The sequence below is a fragment of the Gnatocerus cornutus genome, chromosome 5 (assembly GCF_029298725.1).
Source record: "Gnatocerus cornutus isolate USDA-ARS CGAHR chromosome 5, icGnaCorn1.1, whole genome shotgun sequence".
Classification (NCBI taxonomy): Eukaryota; Metazoa; Arthropoda; class Insecta; order Coleoptera; family Tenebrionidae; genus Gnatocerus; species Gnatocerus cornutus.
This window is the reverse complement of record NC_142237.1, coordinates 3,827,996-3,851,694: the sequence shown is the minus strand read 5'-3', so window position 1 is coordinate 3,851,694 and position 23,699 is coordinate 3,827,996. Positions and strand designations below refer to the sequence as shown.

Below are 23,699 nucleotides of genomic sequence, written 5' to 3'. Positions count from 1 at the left end.
CTCGAAATAAAAATTTCTACAAATTCTCCTTTTCGCTCTAAATTTTTGTAAATCGGCACTGTAAATAAGGCAGTCGATATTAATAATCTCCACAAATTTCGTTAAAATCACATAAAAAAATAAAGAAATTGCCGAATCTTAAAAAAAAGGTGGCATTTTTTTGACCGTAAAACGAAAATTTCTAAAAATTCGACTTTTTGATCTAAATTTTTGCAAATAAGTGATATTACTAAGACAAACAAAAGAAAAAACATGCATAAATTTTGTTCCTGTCACATTAAAAATTACGAAATTACAGTGTTGAAAAACATTGATATTTTCACAGTTGTCCAAATAGAAATTTCTAAATATTCTCCTTTTTGGTCTAAATTTTTCTAAATCGGTACTCTTAATAAGACAGTCAAGGCTTATAAACTCCACAAATTTGGTAATAGTGGCATTAAAAATAGTCGTTAAAAATTTTTGGTCACATTTTTTTTGGTCGAAAAACAAAAATTTGTCTTTGCTCCTCGAAATCGAAATTTCTAAAAATTCTCTTTTTCGCATAAATCGCATAAAAAATAAAGAAATTACAAGATCTTAAAAAAAATTGGTGGCATTTTTTTGGTCTCACAACGAAAATTTTATTACAGTAGAGCCTCGGTAATCCGGACTCCTGCTAGTTCGGTGATCGCTGTAAGACAGGCGAGGGCGGGTGTAGGTGCGGGCTGCCATGAGCCAATGCGTCGTCAGTCTTTTGTTTATGTAAAGTCTAATGTTTTATGTAATTTAACTTACTGTTTTTCTACATGAACATGTACATTTTTGTCTTTATGCTTTTATTTAAAAATTGATTAAAGAAACTAAAGTTAAACATATGTTTTAGTACCGTCAAATATGGCATACTATAATCCGGATGCCTCGATAATCCGGAAAGGGTCTTGTTTTTGCCTCTCCGGATTAACGAGGCCCTACTGTATTATTATCCCCAAATAATATACTTGCGTTTATTATCAATTTGAGTAAGTTTGGATCAGTTGAGTAACACAATCACCTCGAAATGTAATCCTATAAGGTGTGGTACTTAGTTCTTTATAGAAACCTAAAATTGTTTGTTTTTCATGTAATGGGGATTATTTTTCTCTGTCTTAAAGAAGATGTAAAGAGTAATAAAAAACATTATTTAACTCAGTTTTTACAAAAATTGGAGTTAGACCCTTATGCTTCTGAGGTACCGAAATAAACATAAATATAGATCCAAACACATCGTAACTTGCTCATAAAAGAAATGCACGTCTTAACAATTTCCGAAGGCTTTCATTCAAACAGTTCAATTTCGAGATTAATTTATAACGTGAGAATATTTGTTTAGCAATCTAGTTGGCTCTTCTCTTGAAACGTTATATCTTAACATCAGTCAAAGTACCAGCCGACTAGATACCTACATAATGAGAACAATTTAACAGTTTTTAATGCTTCTAGAGCTCGCAACGTCAGTCATCTCCTTGCTGGAATCGACGAGTTTCTCGACGCTGTGACTGTTCTGCCTCCTGGCGAATGGGATCCTGCCATAAGAATTGAACCCCCTGCTGCCATACCCTCTCAAGAGGTCAGAAAGCGTCCCCCGGAGAAACAACCCGAGGAACAAGACGAAGAAGAGGAAGAACAAAGAGCTAGAGAAGAATCAGGACTGGCCCGCAGTGGCGTATTATTTGGAGGGCTAATCAATGATGTCAAGAGAAAAGCTCCGTGGTACTGGTCAGATTTCAAGGTACCAAAACGCGGACTTCTGTTGTTTGTACTGATGAGCCTGCTTTTAGGATGCCTTAGCCTCGCAGTGTATTGCCTCCTGGATCTTTTTATACTTCGCTTGCCTCTCTCCGATCATCACTTTTGGCGGTCTACTCGCGCAAGCCACGGGAGGCAATATGGCCGCTATGGAGTCATTAGTGTCAGGTTTCGTCTGCGGGATGGGCTATGGGTTCTTCTCAGGGCAGCCGTTGACTGTTTTAGGCTCCACTGGACCGGTGCTAGTTTTTGAGACGATTGTATTCGACTTCTGTCTCACAATTGGATGGGATTATATGGCTTTTCGCTTTTGGATCGGGACGTGGATCGCGGTGATTTTACTTCTTCTAGTTGCCATCGACGCGAGTGCGCTTGTTTGTTACATCACCCGGTTCACGGAGGAAAACTTTGCGACGCTGATTGCTTTCATTTTTATTTACAAAGCCGTGGAAAATGTCGCACTGATAGGAAAACATTTCCGATTGAACACCTCCGGTTCGCAGGAATTTGATTATAATTGTTCGTGCTCGGCCAATCAGTCTTTATTCTTGCGAGACGAGATGGCGGGGAGTTGGATTGAATCCAATCGGAATGCTTGCCAGGCAATGAATGGAACTTTTGTTGGGTCTGGATGCATCACGCCTGTTTACGTTCCAGATGTTTTCCTCATGTCAATTATTTTGTTCTTGGGAACTTTCCTGCTGTCTATTGAACTCAAAGATTTCAAGAACGCCACGTTTTTCCCGTCTAAAGTTCGTCAATTCATCAGTGACTTTGCTGTTATTATTGCTATTTTCTCCATGACTCTCTTGGATTTCAAAGTGGGAATTGCCACTCCTAAGCTTGAGGTTCCTCATGACTTCAAGCCCACCCTTCCCACACGTGGGTGGATTATCCCTCCATTTAATGGCAATCCTGTTTATTCCATATTTCTGGCGCTGCCCCCCGCTCTTCTCGGGACCATCCTTATATTCATGGACCAACAGATCACCAGCGTCATTGTCAACAGAAAGGAACACAAACTGAAGAAGAAATGCGGATACCACTTGGACCTCTTCATCCTCTCAATCCTTATCGAGATCTGTTCCGTTATGGGTCTTCCATGGTTCGTAGCCGCAACAGTGTTGTCGATCAATCATGTCAACTCTCTGAAGTTAGAAAGCGAATGTTCAGCTCCTGGAGAAAAACCGCAGTTCTTGGGAGTGAGGGAGCAAAGAGTCACCCATATCCTCATCTTCTTAACTATTGGATTGTCAGTGTTCTTAACACCGCTATTAGGCCACATTCCCATGCCGGTACTCTACGGCATCTTCTTGTACATGGGCATCGCGTCATTGAAGGGCCTGCAGTTCTTCGACAGGATTTTGATCATCTTTATGCCAAACAAGTACCAACCGGACTACATGTTCTTGCGACAGGTAATTCAACTGTCAACGCTGGTAGCGCTGCTAATTAAGTTTGTTCTCCAGGTGCCAATAAAGCGCGTCCACCTCTTCACCATCATACAGTTCGCTTGTCTCGTCTGTTTGTGGACCATCAAGTCCTTCAGCACCACCTCAATCCTCTTCCCTCTGATGCTGGTGGTGATGATCGGCATTCGGAAGTCTCTAGACCTCATCTTCACGCGGCGCGAGCTGAAGATCCTCGACGATATAATGCCGGAAATGACAAAACGCCATCAGATGCTAAAAGACGAAGAGGTGGGGTGTGCGAAAAAATTTGCACGTTGCTTTTTAGGTCCCAAATTGATTACAAGCGGGTACAAAGAGAAAGACGGTGCGGATGAAGTATTAAAAAGCACCAAAATAGAAAATTGTTGATTTTAAAGAGTTTATTAGCGAATTTATAGTTTTTATTTGTATAGACAAATTGTTTTAAGATAATTGATCATTTCAACACATCACTCACTAGATGCATTCCATGCTTGTCTGACTGTTATAATTGTTACATATTTATTTATAGACAGTATTATTGTTTAAATAAATTGTGTGTTCCGTTATTTTTTTATTTTCCATTTTCACCATTTTGTATGATTTAAGGCAGCTTGGTCTCATCACATTTGCATTTGCATGTAAGTACGACGTTGTTATTTTTTTTGCTCGATTACAGCGACAAATACACAGTTTTTACGCACAAAACATCATTATACAAACAGACAGAGGCGGATTAAGTTTGGGATCTGAAATAAAACCGCATTTCAAATTTAATTTTCGATTCCCTTTTTCTATTCTCTCTGAATTCTTTTTCTCTCATTTCACTGAAATCATTAGATTCTCTCTAGCAAGTTCTTTGGATTCTCTCTACATTATCATTATTTTCTGTATTTTTTTCCAAATTTTGTATACAGACTGTCCCAGAACGCTCGCACTTCCTTTTAACGGGAAATTCTCTTCAACACTCTAAAATATTGCTTGTTTCAATTTTAAAACATTAAATTTATTTAGAATTCAAATTTGAATTACAGTTTTTGTTTTGTCTCTTCTTCCATTTTGTCCACTTTAAACTTACTGATCGTGGACAATTTAGATTTTTTGGCTTGTGAAGGTTAATTTTTAGATTCTTTGGTTTTCTAAGACTGTATTGTATTTTTCATTTCTGATTAAACTTCTCCTAGACACTGTTCTAATTAGATTCTTCTTAGATTTTCTTGACATTTTCTCAGATTCTTAAGAATTTGTCGGTTCTGTTTACATTTTCTGTATTTTCCTTGGTACTTATCAAATTTTCTACATTCTCTAAATCCTCGCTAGATTTTTGAATTTTCTAGATTGAGTTAACATTTTCCCTGCATTTACTTTAGCTTTCAACTTTCAACTTTCAAGATTTTCTTTTAGATACAGGATGTCCGGAAAGTCGCGCACCACCGTGATACTATATTATCAGACAAGGTCATAAATCACCGGAAAAATGTAAAAAAAATCTATCTTCAATTTTTTGAGATATGATGGATTGAAGAGTAAAAGTTTAATGCCAAAATTAACGATTTCTGTGACGTAATTTTAGGTTTAAATGAATTTGTTACCTAAAGGACATTTTGCGTAAAGGCATGGTGCAAAAAAATCGGAAAAATCTTGTAAAATGGATAGATGGCGCCACCATAGATCGGCCAAAAATGTTTGCGGCCAGAAAAAACATTTTCAGTTTAAGTCGCCTAAAATAGTTATTTGTGTACCAAGGCCAAAAAGTGTCTCTTTTTTGGCTGAGTCTTTTTTTAATGGCCGAGGCAAAAGCCTAGGCCAGAAAGAAGGTGAGGGCAAAATGGCACTTTTTAATCATTTATAACAACTGAATAATTGTAAATATTGATGAATCCTTCAGAAAAGTTCATATTTTTTTATGTACATTGGCAGTTTCGCCATGTGTAGCTTCACACACAATTTGTATGAATTAGGTTTGATGTGATTTTTGATGTTCTTGCAGCAGCATTGTTGAACATGTTAATTTTCAATAATTCAACACGTCTTTGTTGCACTTTACAGGAATTTGTCGATTTGATTTTACCCAAATAATTATAAAATTGAGGGTAATATCGGTATCTTGATGTAATATGCAAAACTATGGATAGATGGCGCCACCATAGATCGGCCGAAAATGTTTGCGGCCAGAAAAGACTCACTTTTAGGCTGCTTTTAAGGTCTAAAAATTTCATTTTCACTTTAAGTCGCCTAAAATAGACTTTTACTAAAACTTTTTTCTCTTATTGGCTCAATTCGTGACAACGAATTACCATACTCTTTTTGTACACGCATTTCAAAAACATCCTGTATGTATTAGGTGTTTCAAAATTAACTTTAATTCTTTTTAGTTTCTGTAAATTATCATCTTTTCTTTAGATTCTCTATATTCATAATATATTTATAATTTACAGAAACTAAAAAGAATTTAAGTTAAGTTAAATAGAGTCAGTAAAAATCTTTTTTAGATTTGGCTATTCTAGATTTTGAATACTCTAATCCTTTTTTGATTTCAATATTTTTTTTTAGATTCTCTGAAGTTAACTTCAAGATTATCAAAAAATTGGCACCTTCTCATTTTCTCTACATTTTTAGATCTCCCTTGTTTTTTGGGCTAATTAAAACTTATTAATTAAAAAATGTATAATGTTGGAACTTTGCCAGGCCATTCCCAATTAATCCGCCTCTGTAAACAGAAAAATTGTAAGGTGTGATCTAAAAACAATATTTTATGGTAAAACAGAGATCCATTTTTATCCAAGTTTATTTTCACTTTTTCTTGTTAGATATTAAGCAACGAATTAAGCATTAAAGGTTGACAGTTCATAAAGTCTGCGTGAAGTGTGACTCATTTTTGCACCTATTTCTTTCAATTGTGTGTAATAAATGCAAATTCCTTTGCTTACATGGCGTTAAAATTGTGTCTAGGGCGATTCTGAAAAAGGTCAATTGGAAATTGAAGCCAACTAGAATAGCTTTTTTTTTCAAAATTTACATACTTTTGCTCCATGTTTAAGGTTAACTACAAATGTCAGTTGCAAAATCTAAACCCATGTTCGTAATGAGCGGCAAATTTCTTTGACATTTTGTGGCCACCCTTGATTCTAGGAACATTTATAAACACCTTGTAGAATAAATCTACACTAAGAAAAATGTAAAAATAGAACCGAGAAACTTTTGAAAATCTGAGAAAAATATCAAGAAAATCTAAGAAGAATCTAATTACAACAGAGTCTAGAGGAAGTCTAATCCGAAATGAAAAATACAAGAAATCTCAGAACCTAAAATTTTTAGGTTTCCAGCGGCTTCAATTTCCAATTGACGCGCAAAACATTATTCAAACAGACAGAGGCGGATTGAGTTTGGGATCTGAAATAAAACCGAATTTTAAATTTGATTTTCGATTTTCTCTTAATTCTCTAAATCTTTTTGAATTTCATAGTTTCTGCTTCTGATTTATGTTTACATCCTCTTTAGTTTCTCGCTTAATTTTATTCTAGGTTGTCTCTAAATACTTCTTTCGATTCTCTTTAGCGTTTTTCAATTTTTAAATCCTACTTTGTACTTTTTTGATTCTCTGTGGATTCTTGAGTTTAATTACGCTCTTATTTGTTTAGATTCTCTTTAGCAATATTTTTTTTCGATTTTCTATACACATATTTTCTTTTCAATTCTATTTCTATTTCGCAGTATCTTTAAATTTCTTCAACAAAATTTTGCTTCTTTCAATTTTAAATTTTTTAATTTAATTGGATATTTTTTTAGAATTCGGTGTTGAATTAGAATTTTTTATTTGTTTCTTTTTCCATTTTGTTCATTTCAGACTTACTGGTTGTAAACTCTTTGAATTATTTCTGAGGGTTCATCTTTAGATTCTTTGGTTTTCTGAGATTTCTTGTATTTTTCTTTCATTTCGGATTAGACTTCCTCTAGACACTGTTGTAATTAGATTCTTCTTATATTTTCTTGATATTTTTCTCAGATTCTCAAAAGTTTCTCGGTTCTATTTACATTTTTCTTAGTGTACATTTATTCTACAAGGTGTTTATAAATGTTCCTAGAATCAAGGGTGGCTACAAAATGTCAAAGAAATTTGCCGCTCATTACGAACATGGGTTTACATTTTGCAACTGACATTTGTAGTTAACCTTAAACATGGAGCAAAAGTATGTAAATTTTGAAAAAAAAAGCTATTCTAGTTGTGTGTTAAGCCTAAAAATCATTAACTTGAATACAAAACCCTAACTAAAACGTCGTTATTTATTTTATATTTATAAAGGGTGGTTTTTTAAAAACGACAGGCGTTGTAAAATTTTTATTTATGAACCGATTTCAAAAATTTAAAAATAAAATTAAATGGTTTTTAATTCCCTATAAACTGATGATTTTAAAAATTTTCTAAATGTCCTTAGCATCTTTTGGATGATACTCAACTTTCTTATTTTAAATTGGAACCCATTTTTTTTTTCATAATTTGGAATATTTTTTTTTGATTTAGAAATGTGTAATATGTTCTACTGTTACAAAAAATATTTTTAAAAAAATATCAAAAATGAAAAAATTTAGGCAATAAAAGTTAATAAAATCTAGGTGCATGGTGTCAAATAACACAATATCGTTATAGAGTTAGATCTTTCCAAACTCTCTAAATTCTTCTTAGAGTTTCATTAAAAGTCTTTGGGCTCTATTTAGATTTTCCCTACATTTTCTTTAGACGCTACAAATTTGTTTCATATTTTCCATATTTTAGATTTTTTAGATCGAATCTTCATTTTCACAAGATTTTTTTAGATGTTCTGTTAATTGTCTTTATTTAAATTTAATTTAGATTCTTCTGTAATTTCCGCTCAATCTTTAAATTCTCTTTGGACTGAATCGAATTCTCCTTAGATATTTTAGATTTTTTATAACTTTGAATTCTAGAGTTTTTCCTAGATTCTTTATTAGATATTTCAAAATTAACTTAAATTCTGTCTACTTACTTTTAATCATCAGCTTTTTTAGAATCTCTCCACATCGCTTTAGATTCTCTATATTATGTAGATTTGGTATAAATAAGTTATTATGGGAATCTAGAATTTGAATTATCTACATTTTTTTTTGATTCCAATATTTTTTTTAATTCTCTCCAGTTTGTAAGTTATATTCTTTCAAGTTCTCTCGATTATTTTTGAATTTGATAGATGTTTCTAATTTCCTCGAGATTATCAAAAAATTGGCACGTACTCATTATGTGTATCTACATTTTCAGATTTCCCTTATTTTTTGAACTAATTAAAACTTATTGTGTTTGAAAAATATGTAAAGCTGGAACTTTGCCAGGCCATTTCCAAGTCGGCCCCTGCATTAAATCCGCCTCTGTATACAGAAAAGCCGTAACGTGTGATCTAAAAACAATATTTTAGGGTTAGACCATGAGAATAATGTGAAAAATTTGACAGAAATTTAAGATTAAATTTTACAAATGTTGACAATTCATAAAGTCTGCGTGAAGCGTGACGCATTTTTGCACTTATTTCTTACAATTGTGTGTAATAAATGCAAATTCCTTTGCTTACATGGCGTTAAAATTGTGTCTAGGGCGATTCTGAAAAAGGTCAATTGGAAATTGAAGCCGCTGGAAACCTAAAAATCCCTCTGGCAAATGGTAACGTTATGAACATTCCACTTTCGGCCATCAACATCTCTGAAGAAGTAAATAAAACCGGTATTTGGAAGCAAGTCAACAAAAACAATTCTAGAACTCCAGACAAAGAGAAAAAGAAAAGTCCAATTGGACCTAGGTAACTTTTTAATTACGGTAGCTTTATAGTCGGTTTGGTTTTTCCAGTCGCTTTAAGAAGAAAAAGCAAAACAAACGAGAGGAAAAACGCGAGGATAAAGCCAAATTGGAAAAACGCCTTTCTACAATGACTGAAGAAGAGGAAGACGAAGGCATAACAATAAAGGTGACAGATAGTTCTCTTCACATTTAACACAATACAAGCACTTAACATTTTACTTCTTGCACGTACGTGTAAGTATGCACTAAGCGTTCACCAAGATTGTGTTGTTACATGAGTTCTTTTTACATAGGTACAGTTCATACAAGAGACGTGATAAATATTTGCGTGTATAGTAGGATAGAGCACGACATTATACGTGAAGAAAATGTTTTTTTTTCGATTTTGCATGTTTTTGTGGAATGTTTGTCAAGAGAAAAATGCAGTTTCTTTCATTGCATTTTTCTTTTTAAGTGGAGATTGTTGTCTAAAAGCAAATAATTTCAGACTAACCTATTACAGTGCGAACAGGTTAGAGATTTACCTAGGAAAGAAAGGAGGAAGAGCAGACCAGATGATGAAACACATGTTTGAAGCAATACAGAAAGCATTATAAAATGTCACTAATGTTGTAGACTTTTTTTCGTTTTTGTGAAGTTAATGTTGTTGCCAAATTACATTCTGACCCTATGATTGAAATATTTTAAAATAAAATAATTTTCTAAAACACAATATTTTAATTAGTAAATAATGAATGTACATGAACACAAATAAATGTTGAAAAATATAAAAAAGTTCTTTCATTTGATTTTTAATTTAATCCAATGTAGATAAAAAATTTACGGCCATCGTTTGTTTTTAGGTACTATTAATGCATGATTTGTCGGCTGAAGTCATGCACTAAAGTGGGCTATTAATGATTGTTTTAATGTGTTTATTATAGACAACCAATTACACACGCAATTCAATAAATTCAATAATGATCTGAAGACCCTGGATCTGTTTGTTTACTAATAACAAATCAAAACGTCGATTTTAGACTTCACATAGAGACTTTCAGTTCGATAGACATCGTTTGGAATTACACTCAAATTTGACAACTGCGGACACATCCATCATACACATAACCTCACTTTGGTTTTGTATTTTTGGTTGCATAACCACCTTTGTGCCAATTTTAAGTTTTGTAACTAAATAATTCTATGGTTAATGGGCGAATAATAATCTCGCTTATTAACGGCACTTATTATAATTATTAATCGCTTTCATTAACTAACTTGTTTGTTAAATAACTATTTGTGGAGTTTAACGAGTTTTTCAAATCTTTTATATTTTGATATCTCAACAAATAAATACTAAAATCAGAAAAGTAAAAAAATCTATTTTCAACTATGTAGAAGACACAATCATGGGTTATTCACACTACACATTAAGGGTGTTTTTGAAATACACTACCAAACAAAACACGGTCATTGGTGAAGGCAAGTTTTCGAGATAAAATTAATCGAATATTTGGTCAAAATTTCCAGTTCGCCACTGAATTAAAGAAAATAATCTTTTTTGCTTAACAACAATCTAAATTTTGTTGTTTTAGATGGATATTTTCATCAGTGGTGGTCCAAGTAAGTGACAAAAGGTATTTTTTTATCTTTAAAAAAATAAAAAATAGTCAATTTGATCCCTTAAGCCTGCCGAAAACTGTGTTTAATTTTTGGTAGTGCATTCAAAAACGGAGTACAGGGTCCGCCAACACTAGTGTCCCGCCCCAAATTTGCTATTAATTAAAAAAATTACTATTGACAACACTAAAATGTGACCGATTTTTTCGTTGTCTTGGATTTTTCTCTTAATTTCCATAACGTAAATGAGGCTTTGCGCAGTGGGATTCTTTTAATAGAGTAAGTGCCTGGATTTTGGCATGACAAAATGTCTTTTTTAATATGCTGCTTTTCATATTAAACAAAATCGTCAAAATTATTTCTGAAATGAGAAATTTTGTTAAACCATTTGATGCATAAAGTCAATACAAAATTCTACAAGGAATCCAAAATCGAAAAATACACTGAGCCGCAAAATTAACGTCAATTTTGACTTTTTTTTCTCAAAGTGGTCTCAAATACAAGCTTATAATAGTTATTTTCAGTCGCGTGTGTCCGAAAAATTTTAATTTAAATAATTGGGTTTTTCAGAATTCATGAGAACCAATGAGAACTGTCACATCTGACATTTATAAATTTCATCATCTGTCAATCCTGTCAATTTTGTAGTTGGTGCACAAAAAGTACACAAGATGGCGCTGTATAAAAAAATGTTTTAATATGATTTTAAAAATAGAAATATTGTCTTAATTGAGATAATAATTCAGTAGATTCCACTTTAGTGATCAATCTTCATTATGGTTAAGTGATTTTAATTTATAAACGCATCTGAAGAGCAGACGTTTGGGCAATTTTTACCGCACGGCGTGTGTAAACGTTCAAGGCGCTTGTAAATATAATGTTTCCGAAGATGTCAGTTAAATGTTAAATTGACGTTTACAATTCATGAGGCCAAAAAAGCAATTTTTACAAATTAAATCAAAATTTTTACAAAAAATTAACAAAAATTAACAAAAAGTGGGAATCTCTGTGATTTTACCTCCAGTTTTACAGTTGACCTTGACAACAGTCAAAATTCTTCGTGACATACCGCCAATCAAAATTTCTGACTTTTGACTTAGCGATTTTTTGCCGCATTTGTGTTAAAGCAGTTAGTGAAACTGTTAGTTCTTATGTTCTGAAAATATTGCAAAATGATGCTGCAACAGTTTAATTTGCATTTTCGGATTGTCCTTTAAATGCTCTATCTCAATTAAAGTCCTGTTAAGTTGATGTGAATCGTCAATAATTTTTTAAAGCTATTTTTAAAATTACCATGTCGTTTTTGCGTGGCAGTGTATAATAATATGTTATGTTTTATTGCAAATAACACATTCTTGTTCCATAAAGTCTACCTGTGCACAATAGATGCAACAGATTGAACACCCTGTATGTTAACATTTTCTACTTTGGCGAATAGACAACATTGACTTCTTTATCGTTTTAACCTCCTCTACGAATATTGCTGAATAAAGGAAATTCTTCATTTTATGATCTCTCGCTGAGTTAAAAGTCCAAGACTAAGATAATAAATGCAAGCCAATTAAATAAATGATTGATTCTTGATAGCATGTTTTTGAATTAATGTGATTGTGTACAAAAACGTTACCAAGACACAATTTTTAAGAAAAATAGACCACAAAAGCAAGAACAGAATTGGGAGTGAAATCGATAAAAGATACCATGAAGGAAAGACAACTTGGGTGGTTTGGTGAAAAGACTAAAAAAAGGTAAAAAATCCTGGAGTAATAGAAGCGAGTAATCACAAAGATAGAAATTTATGGAGGAAGAAATGCGGAACAGCTTTGGTATCAGAACATTTAGACACAATAAAATTAATATTTGGAGCAAAGCTTGTAACAAATTTCAGACTTGAACTCTGACGCGTTCTTTTATCGAAAGATATAAACAAAATATAAGAGTTTTGAAAAGCAGTCCATTAATTTAAGCAGCTAAAATTTTTAAACCGAATTACATCTGCCCACGTGTTATGGTTTGCACTTCGGTTAGTGGCCAATTTTGTCTTGTGATTTGATGCGGCAATAAAAGAACACTTACACATTTTATCAACCTTTTCTGTGGCAATTTTGCTATCAGTCCACTCCCCTCTGTAAATTTTCGAAAATTCTTGGGGGCAAATCAGGCTTTCAATTCTTTAGGGAGAAAACTAGGGAAAAATTGAATGTAGCGATTTTTGAGGTTAATACGTTGTCAAAGTTGAGTGTATTAATCAATATTTAATTAACAATTTCCTGCAAAGATTTCAATCGACATTTAACAAGTTCTGGCAATCTTGCGCAAGACGATTAGCTTCTACGCATGCCACAGTTGGATCAAAGACAAACGCTATTGCTGCCAACTATTTTTGATAAAAATCGCTAGGGGTTGCTGACAACATAACTTTTTAATGAATGGACTGATAGTAATGAGCTCTGGTATAGAAATACTTCAGTTTACATATTCTTAATATTAGTTAAGTTAATATTACTTAATATAAGTTAGTATTTCGTTAATAATTTCGTTAGTTTGTTATTTACGTATGACATTAAATAAAATTTGTGTTTTTTTTACGTGCAGCACAGAGTCAAATTGCCGATGTTATTGCGGCATTTTTCCATCAAAAACGTAAAATTTTAAATTTTCTACTCGAAATTTCAAAGTTGGTGTTACTGAAAATTAAAAAGCTGTCATATTGTCTCAGCTAACCTTATTTTTTTAATTTTCTTGTGTGTGGATAGTTCTAAAGGTAAATACGGACTTTAAAATTGCTTTAGGAAGGCTTTTTGCAGTAAAAAATATTAATTTAGACACGAAGCGACGTTACACAGTGACAGATCTTCATTTCGCAGTCATACAACCTCCGAATTTCAAGCGGGAAATTTGAAATTTTATATTTTTAAATTCCATTTTTTTACTAATGCCGTAAAAACGTAATTTTAAAAATAACTCTCAGAATAAGAATTCTCTAGAGTACAATCTTTTATTAATCAATTTTATTAATTTGGAAGTTTGAGAGAGCAGGAAAAAATAAAATTCGAACACTGTTAAAATTCGAATGTTATTTCTATGTTCACCAATCCGCCTGGTATTTCCTTATTCGGTAAGAAGCTAATGAGATCAATGACTAATAAGCTTTTCTGACACTTTTTATAAATAAGCAATAAAAGCAGTTGATCCATGCAATACAGGGTGATTCTTGAAATTTTGTTATTTGCCACCAAGCATAACAATGAAACAAGTTCACAATAGTTATTTGTGTACCAACGCCAAAAAATGTTTCTTTTTTGGCCGAGCTGTATTTTAATGGCCGAGGCCAGAAAGAAGGCGAAGGCAAAATGTCACTTTTTGGCCGTGTTACACACAAGATTTTTTAGGCGACATCATTAAGTTTACAAGTTAATTAATTTTTATTTATGATTTATTGATTTAATAAATTATTACAACTGAATAATTGTAAATTTTTATGAATCCATCAGAAAAATTCACATTTTCTTTATTTACATTTGCAGTTTCGGCATGTGCAGCTTCACAATTTGTATGAATTAGGTTTGATGTGCTTTTTGATGTTGTTGCAGTAGCACTGCTAGACATGTTCATTTTCAATAATTCAACACGTCTTTGTTCCACTTCACAGCAGTTTGTCGATTAGATTTTACCTAAATAATTATAAAATTGGGAGTAATGTCGGTATCTTGATGTAATCTGCACAACTATGAATAGATGGCGCCACCATAGATCGGCTAAAAATGTTTGCAGCCAGAAAAGACTTACTTTTAAGGTCTAAAAATTTCATTTTCAGTTTAAGTCGCCTAAAAAAAGTGTTTATGTGTCTTGTAACAACCGCAATCCGTAAATCTAACACTCACACCTGACTTGACAGGTGACAAATCAGTGACAGCGAAGTTGGAGCCCAAAGGCGTATCATGTGGAAACATATTGCGGTAAAACAAAATCATTTTAATTGTCCAAAATGTGCTTTGGCTACACTAGGTATGCATCATTTCATTAATGGCGCATAACCAGTAGCAGTAGTTCATTGTTCAATATTTCCAAAAAAATAATTAATGTACTCTAACCCTCGTCAATTCTACGCTTATGTGTAACACGTTCAAATAAAGTCCAGCTCATTGCTACCAGTCCACTCTCTTGAGTAAACTTTCTAAAATTCTAGTGTAAGTCGGGCTTTCAATTCTTTAGGGAGAAAATTAGGGGAAAATTGAATAACGATTTTTGAGGTTAACACGTTGTCAAAGTTTGGTGCATCAACATCTCACATTAGTGAAGAATTAATCAAAGGTTAGTTTGAAAAGAGAGATTTAAATAAAGATTTAATGAGTTTTGGTTAACTTGCGAGGACGATTAGCATCTACGCATGTCACAATTGCTTCAAGGTCAAACGCTTTTTCTGCCAACTGTGTTCGATCAAAATTGCTAGGGGCTGCTGCCAACTTTACTTTTTAATGAGTGGACCAATAGTAATAAGCTCTAGTGTAGTAACAAATTGCACTACGCTCTGCGTCAAAATTTGCAAAGACGTCTTAATTAATATTAATTAATTAATAATTAAGAATAATTAATATTAATAAGAATCACTCTGTAAAACATAACGAGGGTGCGGAAGCGGGTGACGCAGTTCATTGAACGATACCAGGCTTATCAGAAAACCTGATTTGATTCGTAGTATCCATAATTTAGGGCACCCGAATGCGGAAAGCAACATGGTGCTGATTTGTATATTTCAAGGACATGTTAATACCTATTTATTTGATTTAAACTGATTTAATTTGTGGGTGAGTTGGCACTAGCGTCAATTGCTTGTCAAAAATCTGAAATTTAACAGATAAAAGTGTATCAAACACGCGATTTGTAAGACACTTTTTTGCACTTGTCCCTTTGACAATAAATTAAATACATATGTAATTAATGTTTTAATGAAACTTGTATTATTAATATCTACTTTAGATATGTATTTTTACAATTTTATTAATAGCCTCTTCAGACCACATATACCAGAGCTCATTACTATCGGTCCACTCATTAAAAAGTTAAGTTGGCAACAGCCCTTAGTAATTTTTATCGGTAACAATTGGCAGCAAATGCGTTTGACCTTGACGCAACTGTAGCATGCGTAAAGTCCGTTTTTTTTTTTTAAACCACCAACACCGCAATTTTCCCCTGCATTACAACCGGCAACGTTGCCTAGGGAGATTTTTGGTGAGAAAATAGTTGTCAAATTTTTGACATTTCTGAAAATTAGGCAGTGTTTCCGTTAAAAACGTTTCTTTTACAGCCTGTTGGATTGAAAATCAAATGATTTAGTAGTAAAAAGACTCGACACAGCCTGAAAGGCCGTTTTGTGTAATCAAATTGTCAATTAGGCAGCTAACCTATTTGATTTTATCACCAAAAAGTCACCATCGACGACGTTGCCGGTTGTAAAGTGGTGGGAGAGTGCGGTGTTGGTGGTTTTTTAATAAAAAAACGGACTTTAGAAGCTAATCGTCTTTCAATTTCTATTAAAATCATTCTTTTGCAACCAATTTTTAATTAGTTATTGATTAATACACTCAACTTTGACAACGTGTTAACCTCAAAAATCGCTACATTCAATTTTCCCCTAATTTTCTCCCTAAGGAATTGAGAAAGCCTGATTTACACCCAAAAATTTTCGAAAATTTACACAGGAGAGTGGAGTAATAGCAATGAGCTGTACTTTATGTTTTTAATTTACATAATTTATAGAGTACCTATATAGTTTTACAATTCCTATATTGTCGTTATTTTACCCAACAGATTTATCCCACTGCGCCAAGTAATAATTCCCCAGCTGTGGCTCTCCAAACCCGTACTTCGCCGCAAAGTTCCTGATCGAAAAATGTCTTCTTGCTTCCTTTTGCGTGTCCGGAATTCTCCTCTCTTCAAAGTTGACTTTCCCCTTCTGTTTATACACTAAGAAGGTGTACCGATGCAGACCAGAGTCTTGCGGTGGACCCGAGGGAACAAAATCCGCCAAGAGGTGTCCTTTAGTTATATCTCCTCCGGGAATATTCCCAATCAACCAATGCAAAAATTCCCTTCTTATGGGATTAGCTCTACTTGGAGCATCTGGATCTGAGAAAGAGAGGGTGTAATAGGAGTTACCATCGGCTGTCCATGACACCGTCGGGGCAGATTTAACATCAGTAGGTGTCAACTCGTTTCCAAGATTGACTTCTTTGTTAGCGAACTTGACATTAAGTAATGTCTTAGGGGCCACATTGATGACATCTGGGATAATTTCTTCCGACTTGAACTTTTCTTCTATTGACATTGTTTGTGGAAATAAGTGATGAACCTAGTAAAGTGTATCTATTTGACTGGAATAACTTTGAAAGCAACAATGCTTTGATCATGTTGCATACGTGATAGTTGTTATCATATTGATAACATTTTTATATTATCGGCTGTTAAAGATCGAACTGCGATTGAAGAGCTGACATGTCTAATGCCTATGATTGAATAAATGTTAGATAAGAATATATTTTTCCGTCTTCAGCGGCGACAGCCTTATCGCTTTATTCTGAATGTAGCGTCATGTAACTGTTTTGGTATTTTTGATAATAAAGAACATGTAATGATTAAGTAACTAATTACCTATTATCTACGTGAGTACATGCTTTTCTTATCACGTATTATCGAATTTTTCCATTTTTATTCAAATACATTTACATACATAGTCAATTTTTGCGTCATTTATTGGTTTTAGACGTTATTTGTTAATGTTTAGTCTCGAATATTGTTAGTATTTATTATTTGATATCTTAATAATTGTTCATTAAATCGAGTTTTATTATTAAACAATATGAATTATTCATGTTGACGGAATTTGCGTTTCGATCAATATTTTTGTTTATTTATTAAAAGGCGGTACATTCACACCAAAATAATATCACAATAACACAATCAGGTGGAATAAACAAATTTTTTCTGATATTTCAAGTCGTCTTTAATAAATTTCAACATTTTAAATCACTTTTTTAAAATACTTTTTCTAATTTGCTGTTGTAAAATTGTATATTAAAGAACGTGTTTTATAATGGCTAACGCCATTATACTTTATACTATTTTTTCGAATTTGCACCCTTTTTTAATAAAAAATTTAAATTTTCCAATTCTAAGAGTTTTCGTGTTACATGATTGGTAATGGTTTTGAAACCACGACTTGCCACTTGATTTTGAAATTCATTTAAAATTTGACATTTATTGAGTTTCACTGTCACTGAATTTTAACCTAACCTCACAACTTGTATTCACACCTACTATACAAGGTGTTTATAAATTAATGTTTCTAGCATCAAGCGTGGCTTTGAAATTCCTGTCGTACACTATTTTGCCGCTCTGTTTTCATAGTGAATATAACTATCTTGAAAATTTATTATAATGTTACTTACTTCAATGACGTTTTAGTTACGGTTTTGTGCCCAAGTTTTCGGTTTTCAGGTTTTAAACCACAACTGGAACAGTTTATTTCTCAAAAATTACTTTGCTTCATGTTTGAGGTTAACTGCAAATGTCAGTTGACAAACTCACATTTGTAATGAGCGGCAAATTTGTTTGACATTTCATAGCCACCCTTGATGCTAAAAACATTTATAAACACCTTATATACATTTTTAGATTTCCCTTATTTTTTAAATATACAGTATGTCCCCGGATTGAGTTCACAAGAGGAAAAAAAACGTTATTTTTCATTTTACAGAAAAATGTCAAAGGAATAATATTTTTTGCTTAATTTAAAATAAATAAATCTTTAATTAAAACTTTAATATTATCTAGCTGTGTTCTGGAAATCGAAAAAAACAAGAATAACGAAGAACTTTTTTATTTTAATTTAGCAAAAAATGTCAAAGGAATGAAATTTATTCCTTAACTCAAACCAATTTCTACTATTTGATTGACCTGTTTTAGCACATACATATTTCAATTCTAACTCGTAATTCTTTAAGACTGTTTCGAATTTTTTCAATTATTGTTAAGGATGCAATTGCATTTTTTTCCAATTTTTTAATACTTACAATTATTAGGTAAATTTTTCTTTAATCTTTAACGCACTATTTGATTTTGTGAAGCCACAGCCTGCTATTATTTGAATACGATTACAAAATTTAATAAATAAAAATAATGAAAAAATTAATTTTAAGAGTACAAACTAATAATTTTGAAATTTTAATTGCAGATTTATCTGTTTTGAAATAAGCAAAAAATGTTATTCCTTTGTCATTTTTTTGTAAAATGGAAAATAAACTTTTTTTCCCTCTTGTGAACTCAATCCGGGGACAAGTATGTAGTACAGACATACTGTATATCAAGAATTTGACGAAAATCCGGAGAATTTAAAGAAAATTTAATGTAGAAAAATCTAGAAAATTTAAGCACAACTGGAGAGAAATTTATTGGATCAATTCTTGGTGTTGACAAAAATTATCAAAAGTACAATTTATTCACATCTCGAAAGGTTATGGTGCTGTAAATTTTTAAAATCAGACACTGCAACTTCAATAGTTTTAGAAAAAAAAATCATAACTTGACAATACCGCGACCAAAAATTCAAGATTTTAAAAGATTAGCTTCCTAAAAAACTCATCAAAATCCTCCACTAAAAGTGGTTGGTTGCATTTACAGAAAAAAGATTAATGCGACCCTGCAAAAATGGTGCACTTCTGACAACTAATAGTTATTTATGTATTAAGGGCATAATGTGGATGTTTATGTTCGAGGGCAACTAGATTACAAGTTGCCCGAAATACATAAACATCAAGTTATGCCCGTGGTACATACAACGTTTTATGTCTTACCAATAAATTTTGATTTTTCAAAAATAAATAATTTCTTCACAAATACAAATTTCTGTTCTTGAATCTACATAAAGACTTTATAAAAAATACTTCACATGTCGTTTTGTGTTAGTTTAAAGATTTAATCATTTTAATTACTAATGGCTTTATATACAATTTCTGATTTCTACACTTTATTTGCAATATTTGAAACCATAAAATACTATTGCAGTTGATTTATAATTTATTAATCATTAGTTAATTCGTTAATTACTAGGAACTATATTATTAGCATTATTTTTATTATTGTTATTAAAATAATCTAGTGTCATGTCAATGAAATTAATCTTAGAACGTTTTGCAAAACATTTGAAAGCGTATCAAGATGGCAGGTAAAATTCCATCTAAAATTGTTGAAAACGCTGCAAAAGTTTGAAAGTTTATTGCCAACTAAATCTAAAGATTTATACGATAAAGAATACGAAAAAATCACAACATGGATAATCTATTTGACATAACCTCAAAAAAACACGCGCGCACAGTGGAGCATGGAGTGCGGGCACTACCGCCTGTAAAGTATGCAACCTCCCACTCTGGAGGATCAACAAACCGTATCGGTCCATTTAAATACTATTAAAAGCGTTGTTTAGATGCAGTATTTAATTATTTTTTGTATTACCTATAGTTGGGTTGCAACTTCTTAAAATGTATTGCCTTAATGATAATTTTGGTCAGTGAATGGTAAATGTTTAATTTCAGCCAGAATACAAGCTGCTATCTCTATTAATTTTTGGCATATTAAGTTGAATTTTGATAAATTCGTAAAGTTCTTTTTTAGGGATATTTATGCAACTTTGCAAAATCCATGGCGATACAAAAAACAGCAGATATGGTAAATTCAATCTATTAGGATTTTTAAATAATGCTATTTTCTTGTAATTTACTTCGCGTTAGGAATATTTCTAGTTAGGTATTTTAAGAGAAGTTGCTTAGAATCGAATTTTAAATTCATTTATACCAAATGAGGAGTTTTTAAACAAAAAATTTATAATGTTTATTTTATCACATACAGTTTTAAACAATAATACATTGTATAATAAGAATTGGCAAACCAAAATGAACCATGAATTTTTTAGTACATATGAACAATGTTGTCCATGCTTTCTTACACAATTTTGAACCACTTTCAACTTTAAATTTTGAGTTCCCATTAAGTATAATTTTATGCGAACTCAAAAATAAACAAAATCATTTATGTGAATAAACAAAATATTAATATTTCATTATCAATTAAATTTAAAGATTTTAATATTTAAAAGAAATTGAAATAAGAATTTTAAGTTGAAATTAAGTAAGGAATGACTTGTGAGCAACTTTTCTTAAAAATCGAAGATGTCCAACACCAAGGAAAAGTTCATTTTATTCAAAAACTCGTGGACAATCTATTATTTCCAATTTTTTTCTTTAAAATTAAGAAAGATAAAAGCTTATTCATTTAAAGTACAAAGCACTGTATTATTTTTTTGTCTAATCTCCAGATATTTCAATTTTATTTTAATTTTCATCGTCAAGTGACAAACGCCTGTAACTTTTTTTTGCGATTTTTAAAATATCAAATTTGGAAAGTCGTCATTCGTTGGCGTTTTTGGACCACTAATTACGTTAAAAGTGTTCTAAAATAAACAATTACTATTCAATGGCAGTATAGATAATACATATTAAAAGATTTCAACCACGGTTTGTTGATCCTCCATAGTGCACGGTTGCATACTTTACAGGCGGTAGTGCCCGCACTCCATGGCTATGCAACGCAGCGAACTGCAAAGCTACAATGTGTTACAGCCTCAAAACGGAGAATTAAGGACAAAAAAAAACATTACAACCAGTTTATTTATTCAGGTACCTTTTGAATTTGACTGTTTGATGATAATTAAGTTTAAATGCAATTTGAATATGGCGGGCAAAGAAAGCAAGTCGATTCGTAGCCAGTCGCTGTTTGTCGTGATGTTGCTATGACACCTTAATGCCCTACTGATTCTGTTTAGATTGTCTATATTTTATTGAATTCTTTTTAGATCATTTGATTTTCCTTTTTTTTCTCGGACTTCCTAAATTTTTTTAATTTTTTTTAAGTTTTTAACGACTTAAGTCGACGATGATAATATGTTCAAATTAATATAAAATACGGTGTGATCATTTTATTTTGTGATCCTGGCGGCTAGGACCAAAATTAACATAATATATGTTTCGTTCAAAAAAAATTATAGGAGAACTTTGAGGTTAAAACTTGTAACAGGCATGTAGAAGGCGGCAAACTTTGCAAATTCTCAGACTAATAATTCGTTATAAAACAACCATTTTTGTTCCAATCGATCATTAAAACGCTTTTTTTTTGATTTTCTCCCGTCCCTCTGTCTTGAGCTTGACTGATAAACTGAGAACACCGATATGAGTTTAACAAAAAAGAGCACAAACAAAATCCATAGCCTCCTCTATTTTTGCGTCTCATTCTAAAAGTATCAACATGGCGTCCAGCGATGCCACTGAACAATTAAAACTGTTGAGTTTTTTACAAAAAGTGCACGATAACAAAAGTATTCTTTTTGGGAACAGTTCAACACGAAAGAAGAAACGAGACAAATGGATTGAAATGACAGACTTTGCTGTGTCTATTGGTCTAGTTACAAGTGACAAAACGTTTACTTATGTGAGAGACAAAACCTGGAAAAATCTTGTCAACAAAACTTTGGTAATTTGAGCTCTTTAAAATAATAATTTCAATATGTACCTAACTTCAACGTTATTTCTAGAATAAAATAGATAATAGGCGTAGAACGGAGACAGAGTTTCAGATGACAGAAGCCGACAATTTGGTACTGCTGATTTTGGGAGAAAATTCACCAATTGTCCATGGTATTGGCGTTCGAGACTCCATGGAACCTCTCAGTGGCTGACTATCCCCTTAACAACCCGCGCCCCAAAGAAACCTAAGGGAAAAGGGGAGCCATCCGTCGCATTTTTGAAGAAGAGAAAAATGGAGCTTGAAATTGAACACCTGAAATTGACTAATTATAAATTTCAACTCGACCTGTTAGAACGAAGACGCCATCAAAGTTTACTGCAGAAATTAGCGCACAAGCCGATGTTCGTTTTCAATCTCCAGAACACCCCTTACAGGTGATGCTCAATTATTTTTATCCGGCGTCTTCTAAAGGTGAACAAACTCAATCACGTGTTTCGATCAAAACAACTTTCACACCTCCTGCCTTCAATAGTTATTGTAATTTTGTTATTAGTATAGTCGCTAAACATGATGAAGAACGTCGCCGTGTTAATTTTCATCAACTTATTGGTTTTGGTGAATTGCGAGCATGATCATCAGGCTCAGATAAAGAAGGTACTTTTTTACTACATATTTCGTATTTATTAATCCGCAGTTTGATGACGTTTGTGCACACATCCGGTTCGGCTTAGAAGACAAATTTTAGCAGAAATAAAATCAACAATACTTTATCGTCAGCGCTTATCATCACCTTAGAATTCTAAGGTCGCCCAACGACGTAATTAGTGCACAATCAGCACAATGTTATCATTGTCACACTTTTTTCAAACCACCGAAATGAATACGCGCTAATCTGCAATCTCTTTTTGTTTAAGAAAATGGAGGCTGACGGCATCGTGCCAACTTTGATCCCCATCTCCCCTCCGACTCACCTTCATGTGACCTACCCTGGCGACAAAAAAGTTCACCTCGGCGATGAGCTCACTCCCACCGATGTAAAGGAAGAACCCCAAGTGAAATGGAACGCCAAGCCTGACAAATTCTACACTCTGATTATGTTTGATCCCGATGCGCCAAGTCGCGAAAATCCTAAAGTTGCTGACGTCAAACATTGGCTTGTGGGTAACATCCCTGGGGAAGATGTTGAAGACGGCGATGTCATTGCAGAGTATTTTGGTTCGGGACCACCGAAGAATACCGGTCTGCATCGATATGTCTTCTTGGTTTATGAACAAAAAGAAAAAATCGCGTTCGATGAACCGAAGAGTGAGAAACTGTCAAGAGCACATCGTCTAAACTGGTCGTTGAAGGAATTTCTGAAGAAGTATGAATTAGGAGATCCTCTGGCTGGCGATTATTTCAAGGCGCAGTGGGATGCTTATGTAGATGAAAGAAATAAACATGTTACCAATTAATACGACGACGAGGTTTAGTTATCGATTAATTAATTATGTTTATTTTTGTAATAAAAGGAGGTGTGTGGA

At 32.8% G+C, this 23,699-nt stretch overlaps 3 protein-coding genes and 1 pseudogene across 16 annotated transcripts in view; 3 read left to right on the top strand and 1 right to left on the bottom strand.

Annotated features, from left to right (window-relative positions):
• Positions 1 to 9,696, top strand: part of Ndae1 (Na[+]-driven anion exchanger 1) — a 102,713-nt gene extending 93,017 nt beyond the window's left edge. For 7 of the 12 annotated variants that reach the window (XM_088037687.1, XM_088037690.1, XM_088037686.1 and 4 more), the window contains 6 exons: positions 1,462 to 1,750; positions 1,800 to 3,185; positions 3,237 to 3,467; positions 8,802 to 9,004; positions 9,052 to 9,169; positions 9,491 to 9,695. In XM_088037687.1, the coding sequence (XP_087893813.1) occupies positions 1,462 to 1,750; positions 1,800 to 3,185; positions 3,237 to 3,467; positions 8,802 to 9,004; positions 9,052 to 9,169; positions 9,491 to 9,577 (2,314 nt within the window). In that variant the 3' untranslated portion in view covers positions 9,578 to 9,695. Of the gene's footprint in view, positions 1 to 1,461; positions 1,751 to 1,799; positions 3,186 to 3,236; positions 3,767 to 6,149; positions 6,207 to 8,801; positions 9,005 to 9,051; positions 9,170 to 9,490 lie in introns of those variants that run through there. The other 5 variants (XM_088037698.1, XM_088037696.1, XM_088037691.1 and 2 more) reach the window with 4 other exon arrangements.
• Positions 9,697 to 16,328: 6,632 nt separating this feature from the next.
• LOC148173776 (protein D1 pseudogene) lies at positions 16,329 to 17,030 on the bottom strand (annotated as a pseudogene).
• Positions 17,031 to 21,526: 4,496 nt separating this feature from the next.
• LOC148173775 (uncharacterized) lies at positions 21,527 to 22,432 on the top strand. The gene is made up of 2 exons (XM_088037459.1): positions 21,527 to 22,182; positions 22,244 to 22,432. The coding sequence occupies exons 1-2, from the start codon at positions 21,958 to 21,960 to the stop codon at positions 22,385 to 22,387; spliced, it is 369 nt and encodes a 122-aa protein (XP_087893585.1). The 5' UTR covers positions 21,527 to 21,957; the 3' UTR covers positions 22,388 to 22,432.
• A 97-nt stretch (positions 22,433 to 22,529) lies between these two features.
• LOC148173774 (protein D3-like) lies at positions 22,530 to 23,699 on the top strand. 3 transcript variants are annotated; one of them, XM_088035849.1, is made up of 2 exons: positions 22,530 to 22,610; positions 23,091 to 23,699. In XM_088035849.1, the coding sequence occupies exon 2, from the start codon at positions 23,094 to 23,096 to the stop codon at positions 23,628 to 23,630; it is 537 nt and encodes a 178-aa protein (XP_087891975.1). In that variant the 5' UTR covers positions 22,530 to 22,610; positions 23,091 to 23,093; the 3' UTR covers positions 23,631 to 23,699. The 3 variants fall into 3 exon arrangements, with proteins under 3 accessions (XP_087891975.1, XP_087891973.1, XP_087891974.1); XM_088035847.1 differs by lacking the exon at positions 22,530 to 22,610 and adding an exon at positions 22,677 to 22,830; XM_088035848.1 differs by lacking the exon at positions 22,530 to 22,610 and adding an exon at positions 22,882 to 22,993.